This window comes from Electrophorus electricus, chromosome 3 (assembly GCF_013358815.1).
Source record: "Electrophorus electricus isolate fEleEle1 chromosome 3, fEleEle1.pri, whole genome shotgun sequence".
Classification (NCBI taxonomy): Eukaryota; Metazoa; Chordata; class Actinopteri; order Gymnotiformes; family Gymnotidae; genus Electrophorus; species Electrophorus electricus.
Genome location: NC_049537.1, coordinates 11,220,592 through 11,228,812, shown reverse-complemented (window position 1 = coordinate 11,228,812; position 8,221 = coordinate 11,220,592). Strand labels below are relative to the sequence as shown.

The 8,221-nt window shown below is 41.7% G+C and overlaps 1 protein-coding gene across 1 annotated transcript; it reads right to left on the bottom strand.

Moving 5' to 3' along the window:
* Positions 1-21: 21 nt before the first annotated feature.
* capza1a (capping actin protein of muscle Z-line subunit alpha 1a) lies at positions 22-8,213 on the bottom strand. Its single transcript, XM_027019189.2, has 9 exons — positions 8,154-8,213; positions 4,954-5,017; positions 4,603-4,654; positions 4,016-4,073; positions 3,636-3,842; positions 3,271-3,350; positions 3,002-3,152; positions 2,084-2,146; positions 22-1,966 (listed from the first exon to the last, which is right to left on the bottom strand). The coding sequence occupies exons 1-9, from the start codon at positions 8,190-8,192 to the stop codon at positions 1,826-1,828; spliced, it is 855 nt and encodes a 284-aa protein (XP_026874990.2). The 5' UTR covers positions 8,193-8,213; the 3' UTR covers positions 22-1,825.
* Positions 8,214-8,221: the final 8 nt, after the last annotated feature.

Here is an 8,221-nt window from a genome sequence, read left to right as displayed (position 1 = left end):
TTAGGCCCATAACAACAGCAGTAAGTTGGTGCAAATCCTTTATTCCTCTGGGATCATATTTGTTCTTACACTTTGTTAAAAAACAGCCAGCAATAAATGCTTGGGAAGGAGGCAGAAATAAGGGTAAACCTTCTGTGAAATTGCTTATTAGTATCCCAGTTGTAGACACCAGATGGCGATATTATGACCATTTCCAATCAGTGAAGTAGGGACATTAAAAACCGACATCCGTAACCTGAAACTGTTGACCATACAGTGCGGCTTGCTTTGGCAAAATGATCAACAAAGTATATACGATGTCACCTGACACACACTGATATCAGGAGAGCAATTATTGTGCTAACCACACACAGTGGCATCAAACAGGTAGCAGATGAAGACAAACAACAAACCCCTTTGAAGATTTACATACAGTTGACAAATCAAAAAATAATACCCCTCAAAAATCATCTCCAGAGTGTTTAGTCACTTGGAACTATTCATTCCTCAACAACAGTCACCTTACATATCAAGCACTATGTGGCCATATAGCCTAGACTTCCATGGGTGGTTTTCTGTATAAGGGTTTACATTATAATAGGCGCAACATCTAAAAGTAAGACGTTAACGTAAAAGTTTGAATAATGTGGTTGGACTATAAAGGCTTAAGATTAATACAAACAAAAATGTGTTAATTATTTAGCAATAATATACCCAAGGAGACATGTGCATTTGACACAAAATTAGATACACAAACATGACGGTGGAGGTTATTCATTTTGCTAAAAATACACAAGTAAAAACTGGCTACAGGTTGACATGAGAGAGAGAATATATCCTGCCAGATTCTTTCAGATCAAAAACAGACATTATGGAGTACTTGGGACAATCTTGCTGTCACCTACACCACACAAATCTTCTGGCTCATGATGAAAAGAATGAAGATCTGAGTTCTAACTCATGCAGATGGAATTTTGCCTGAAGTGTGGGTAGCATCACAACAGTAATCACCACAAGCCATTTTGATTCATTGTATTGCTTCATTCTGTGACTGCTCTTCCACTTGGCCATGACAGCCTGTATCTGAAGAAAATATATAGTATTTTGTAAGAAAGCTAAAACTAAAGTCTGTTTCAAAGCATATTTAACAAACATGTGAAATTAATGGAGATGTGACATTTTTTCCAGGACAAAGATTAATCTGTGTCCAGACACCCCCCTTTGAATGTGGTGTGTGTAATTGGGTGTCAATTTGGCAGGTGAGCAGGGTGATTTGACAAAATAAGTAAGGGAGTATACCTATCCGAGCCTGTACAGAAGGGAGTATACCTACCCGAGCCTGTACAGAAGGGAGTTTACCTACCCGAGCCTGTACATAAGGGAGTTTACCTACCCGAGCCTGTGCATAAGGGAGTATACCTATCCGAGCCTGTGCAGAAGGGAGTATACCTATCCGAGCCTGTGCAGAAGGGAGTATACCTATCCGAGCCTGTGCAGAAGGGAGTATACCTATCCGAGCCTGTGCAGAAGGGAGTATATCTGAGCATGTGCACTGGTGTCGCAGGAGGTATTTGTTCAACAGCAAGGACCATTGCTAAATTTATTTAAACAAGCTCACAGCCTTCAGAACATACAGAAAAGGAGGCAGTCTCTTTAGCTGAGGTTAAACCTTGGCTTTTGTAAAATTAAACTTAGAAACACAAAAAAAGAAGGAACATATCTTAGCACTCTTTTGGTAGGAGCCTGCACTCTCAGCCTGGCTCCAATGTCAAGCACAGGCCTGGGCCACTCTCAGTTTGTCGCTTGGCTTGTAACGCGAGCAGAGGTGTAGCATGCCAGGTCAGGTCTAAGCATTCTGCATCTCCTTGCCGATCTTGTAGCTGAGGATCTTGTTCCAGTCGATCTTGGTGCGTGTGACAGGAAGCTGCCGACGTAAAGCTTTGAAAGTGGTGTCGGACATGGCCTGGTAGTTCTCACTGATGGCTGTCTGAGGGTCAGAAAAGAAGGACTGAAATTGCTTTGGGCACGACAGAAAATGTGAAGTGTGGTTTATAGATGTCTTGTCAGAAGTTAAATCATCAACAATTCATTGACAGTCTCATACCTGGTATTCATTCTCTGCATTTTCAATCATTTTTACAAACTCCTCAGCAGTCTGCTTTGCATTCTAATAAAAGGGTGAGACAAGGTAAAACAAAAATGTATGAATAAAAGGAAAGGAAAAAACCAAGAAGGTAGCTTTAAAAAGACTTTCAAAATCCTTAGTTCTAACACTTAACATCTGGTAAAGCAAGAGAGTTCAAAGTTTCACTTTGAAAGTTTGTTTAGCTAAAACATGAAAAGGAACAAACGCATTGCTGAAGGTTTCCGGGCCGTTCAAAGGTCCCGGAAGTTGACCCATATCCATAAATGCAGCACGTTCATTGCCCCAGCTACAGATACATACTGGGCTTATAAAAGACATGTCACCTTATGAACGCTTTAGTAGGGTAATGCCAAAACTTTAATGAAGTGTGCTTCATAAAATGTGTTAACTAAAACAAATAACTGCTTGCTCTATTTCACACACCCAGATGAACTTCCTCTATATTGCATGTGTGGGTGCCAAGTAGTAGTTCAACAGCTAACCATTAAGATAGCAAATGTGTGAAATGAAACAAAACACACAGTATATGAGACAGTTCAATTAGTTAATGCACAGAGTGCAAGTTTTACCTAGCATTGCATGTTTAAATATCAGACTATAGTTCTGAGCAACTCCTGCAGGTTTAGCTCTAGACTATACATACTACTACTACTTTTGGTGTCCCAAATGACAATTCAATTTAGTCAAAGATGCACAAAAAACAATGGTGCAGTGTAGTAAAAACCAAGTCCTTCATAGCCATTATGCAAGATGTTCCTGAGAGGGGGATGTTTCTCTGAAGCATTGAAAGTTGTTATGGTTGTGTATGCCTCCATTCCCTTCACTAAGGCCTTATGTTTCAGGCGTCCATTTCGAAATGTGGTAACAATGGCTCACCGAAACGACAATAGACTCCTGAACGTCCTTGTGGCTGACCAATTGCACATTGCCGTCTTCATAATAGTGCACTTGGACCTTGAGAACGCCCACAACCTGCGCTGTGCCTTGAGACACGTTGAACTTCCACTCGGAGCGGCAGCGGCCATTCCTGCACACCGCAGGTGGGGGATAAGCTGAGCTCAACACTCTGGACAGACTGCTATTTTTTCATTTGACAGTTTAGCAGATAAGAAGTGGGGACACAAGGCAGCCCAAAGGAAGCTTACCAGAAGTTTTTGGGTTGAAACTGATGTCCCTCGATGCAGGCAATAATTGTTTGTTGGTCGTCAATGGTTTTCCCATAAACCTACAGGAAGAGAGACACGACCGACTCCAACAGTGGCCACAAACAAACACTTACTCGCTTTAAACAGGTCATGGGAAAGGGGTGGAAATTAACCTCACTGAAGCAATGGGAAAAAAATTGGGAAGAGCAAACTGCACTGTAACTGAGCCCTTATGGGAAATGCTGTCTGTCCAATTCAAATGCTGAGGCTGAGGGTGCAAGGTGATGCATTGGGGAGGGATTTGGGACTGGATCAGAGCCTCCCTCACCCTGGCCCCAAAGCGAAGGAGACCAGAGTTCACTCACGGTGCACATGCCAGTGGGATAGTGCTCTTTGATGTAGGCCCTCAGCGCCACGTCACACGCCTCCCTCCACGGCTCCAGGGCAACCTCGCCCTCGTGCGACACCGGCTCACTCGCCTCCTTCCTCAGATGGTCAAACTTAAATGACAACTTGTTTCTTGGGTCAAAGAAACGCCCATTTCCCAGGTCTCCATGCTCTGTGATCAACACCTGCATTTTTAAAGAGAGGTTTTCTATGGCTTTCTTACTCCATTAAGTACCATGGGGGGAATAAAAAAAATCACATATAATCCAACATTTTGGGGGGGAAATTAATGAATAAATAAAGAATTGCATGCACAATTCAATTATGCTAATCAATTAATCATGAATTTGTGAATTACCTGATCTTCCTTAAGTTTGATGGGTGTGAACTGATCCATATTATACTGGGCGAAGGCACTGTTTAACAGAGAGAAGAAGAGTATTCCAGCACAATTAGGATAATGGCCAGTTTAATTAGGGGATAAGAAATTAATTTTTTTTTTAGGTTTTTCATATATTTCAAGTTCGTGTCTGTTTAAATTGTTCCTCTATTATAAGGTTGCTTTAAAAAGACCTTTCAAAATTCTTAACCCATGATAAGTCAAAAGAGTTTAGTTCACACATGAAAAAATGACACTCCAAATAGATGTTGGGTAAAACAGAAATGGCCTTTAAGAAAACTTTCAAATCAAAGACTTAAACTGTACTGTACTTTATTATAAATGGCCAGAAAGAGAGACAATCTTCTCTAAGAACAGCTGCGTGTGGGAACTGCTCAGTGGGAAGCCATGGTTTTCTAATATTGACAAGAAACTGCCTGGTCAAATCCTGATCAAGTCTAACCATGTTCAGTGTGGCTGAGGTGAACAGGCTAACAAGGGACAATTTAAGATGCGACATACAGTGCCACTATGATGTAAATTTGTGACACAAACCAAATACTCACTGTGCTGCCCCTTCCCTGAGCAAACTGTCATTGTTGAGCAGGAGCCGCACATCTGGAACCACACAACACCCTCAGTTTAAGCTTTCATCCTGACACTTTCATCCTGACACATCCTGGCAGCTCCCTAATGCAGAAGATTTCAGATGCAGTCCAGGGACTGCATTTCTTGCTCCAACACACCTAACTCAACTCCTTGGATAATCATTACAACCTCAAGGAGCTCAGCCAGATGGGTTTGAGCACTTCTGCATAGGTGACCATGCGAGTACTTTCCCCAGAGCAGAATCCATTTCTGCAGAAAGCAAACAAGGCTCAGTGAGTGCCTGCACAGTTCAGTTTTTGAATTCTCACCATTGAATACTTCATTAAACTCTCCTGGTGGTGCATGAAGAACAAAATTGGCTGCGATGCGGACCTGTCAGAGAGAGAGAGAGAGAGAGAGAGAGAGAGAGAGAGAGAGAGAGAGAGAGAGAGAAAAACAAAGGCAAAAGAAGAGTTAAGAAAGTGACTATGTATTTTATTCTATAAATTAATTACACACATTGGGCCATAGGCCTAGAAACAGTGCAGCTTCATGGGTTTCTATTCTAAAAAGACCACAGTGGTGCAAGTTTGAGTACCCTGAGACATGGTTACTCTACGGACCACTCCTTACAAGGGTGAGGGCTTTTCTTAGCATTGCTTATGTGAGCTGAGGGACCTGGACCTCTCCCTTCCCCTATGCCACCAAAGGGAGAGACCTCACTATGGCTCCATTCCAAAGGTCTAGGGCAGCAGCCATCTCTTCTTCCTTCCGCTCATCTAGGACCATTTTTACTGATTTATCCATTACAAGTCATGCCAGAAGCCCATCCTCAGTTCAGCACAAAAGATCAAGGTATGCAAGGAAAGGCCTCTTTCCCTAGGTAGCTGTATTTGCTTCCATGCATTCAGGGTGCACCGAGTCAAAACAAAAGGGCACACAAAGGGGCTGAGTGGATCACACATTCATCAGCAAACCCCTGCCTTGCAGCTAAGCAAACACACTCATATTGACTAATAGACCAGTGCAGGAAGGTTTAGGCCTTGCTGCTTTGTTTAGAGTCCAGTGCAATTTGCTGAGTGACATGCATATTTCTCTCTCCTTGTGTAGCATTACCTAGTTGGCTACCTTCCTATACTCAACCAGAACCTCTGCTCATCCCAGCCTTTCACTCCAAACTGGGGTCTGGACTGGCATCACTGTGTGTCTGAAGAGGTCTTTCCTCAACCGGAAGATTGCGGTACTTGTTTGCTCTTAGGAGGGTTTCTGTATGACGAACAGGAGGCTGCAGCAGGACTGGCAACGTTCACCATTGATATGATGTCTCATGAGCTCAGATCTGAGAATAGTGCTGGCATTAAGCATGGTATGCAACCCCATACCACAGACACTGAGCCAGGATATGGAGCAGGGTTTTGATGCTGTAGGTGACACTACGATTGGGCTTTCTAGTTTAAGCTTTAGCCATTGTTCAAGGCCAACTCTCTTACAAACTCAAAATGAAGCTTGCACTTGCAACGTATTAATGACAAACATGAACCAACTACCAAGCACTTTGTGCTTCACAGGTTACAGTAGCTCAGGGACTTTACTAGACCAATTTGCATTCTTGTATGATTCATATGCTTAAGTTCAATTAGAGTACAGTGAAGCTTCCTTTTAAGAAATAGTTTATCAAAAGAATCTGCTTTGATTTGCAAAGTGCATGTCCAAGGACTGGTGTTAAGCACCTCACAAGTCATTCTTAGACACAAATTGGTGGTTAGGTCTATTCCAGTGGATGTTTGTGGGAGTTAAACTTCTGCCCAGCTCTGACATCTCAAGTCATTCAATGTGCGTAGTCTATCAAAATCATCCAGAACACTACAAAACAAGTTTTGCTCAAAACAGGTCATTTTGACACACTAACATGTTTTAATGCCCATTTGTAGATACTATGACAGCCTAGTATTTGCACGTTATAGCTTTTTATAAGTTTCAGTGTGACAGCCTATTATTTGTTATTATGCAGTCTAACATTGTTTATTTTTCTTTCACCATTTCTAATAATGGGAGCATTATAGGCTCCACACCACTAATGTCTCCTATGTGCCCGAGTGAGCCTAGTGAGATTAGTCTTTTTTTTAAGAAGAGGAAGAAAGTCAGTTCTCCTTATAGACCTTGAGAACTTACTTCCGTGATGCTATAAAACTAGATGCTTTTAAGGAGTACAAGACAATTAAACATGGATGTGTCATCTTGCTGAATTTCCTACATTACCACCTTCCCTTTTCAAAAGGGACAACAATGCTTGAGTTGCATTTAAAATCAGTCCTAAATAGAGGACTATACTACATTTAGGGGCTTTTCAATCAGAGTAATTCTAACTGATCTCAGAAGGAGCAAAGTGGTCTGCAATGTGTTTAGCACTGGGGCTTCACCAAGCATGTCTGAAATACCTCTTGCCTTCTTTTTGCTGGTCTCTACATGATTCTAACCACATGATTTTTGCAGGCTTGCAGAGAAGCAGTGAGGGTACACACCGGAAGAGACTAGTATAGACAGCAGGCGAATGGAGGAACGCTGGAAGACCCGTTCGCATGTACCAGCATGCAGAATCAGGGCTGGGTCAGTGAGACTCAGCTGAGAATACACACAACCCGAGTTAAAACGATCCGCCTTCTGACAACGAATTATAAATGATAGACAATTAACGTTAAGTACTTCCTGCTACACATTTTAATTCCCCGGGAATTAAATGACTTTTGTTTTGGCACAAACCATGCTTTATAGGAGCAAACGCTGCTACTGCTCTTGATTCTGCGTTTAGGTAACATTCTTTTAAGCACCAATAAGTTTTTTCCATGAAAATCAACACTTTCCTGTGTGCATAAAATCTACGTCCTCAAATACAATAACTATCATAAATTGGAAACACAAGATTGAGGAAACACACAAACAAAAACTTAACGCATTAGGATAATAGAGCTTGCAAAATATACACCCTGAATTGACACGTCTTTACTACAACCGTAAAGTAGATAACGTTAGCTAACGTTAATGATGCACTAAAACTTGACTGCTCCAAACTAGCCAGCCAAAAATCTCTCAATACACCCTATCCATTCTAAGATATTCTTTTAAGATAACTAACTCGTTATCTAACCATTGCTCAATCAGTTCCAAACGTTTAAATCCAACACTGTTATTGAACAACGATCTTGAAATAGTCTGAAAATCACTTATACTGTACACATACATTCCAACAATCATCAAACTCAGCTCCTCAGCTTCTACACAGCGGCCGAGCTTGATAGCCAGCTACCTCAACCCACTATATGGCCCTCATCTCACATTACGATACGGCTGCTAGCTTCAGCTAGCTAACAAGCTTGCTTAGCAAGCCCTGTGCGGCTGACTGGGGGTAAAAGAAATCCTGAATACCATAGCTATAATAAGGAAAGACTTAAAGGGCAATCAAAAATAAATTGTCCATGAAACAGGACCATGCAAAAATAAGTTTTAAAAGTTTCAATAAATCGCCTCATACCCTCTCTTCATCGCTGAGCTGTTCCTCAAAGTCCGCCATCTTGGCTCAAATGGACCAACCCTGTCAAA

Excerpts from the sequence above, each read along its gene's own strand:
- capza1a (XM_027019189.2), bottom strand. The coding sequence starts at position 8,192 with ATGGCGGACTTTGAGGAACAGCTCAGCGATGAAGAGAGG. Across the intron at positions 5,018-8,153 it reads AGCTCAGCGATGAAGAGAGG|GTCCGCATCGCAGCCAATTT; the intron begins GTATGAGGCGAT and ends TCTCTCTGACAG. Across the intron at positions 4,655-4,953 it reads GTTTAATGAAGTATTCAATG|ATGTGCGGCTCCTGCTCAAC; the intron begins GTGAGAATTCAA and ends GTGTGGTTCCAG.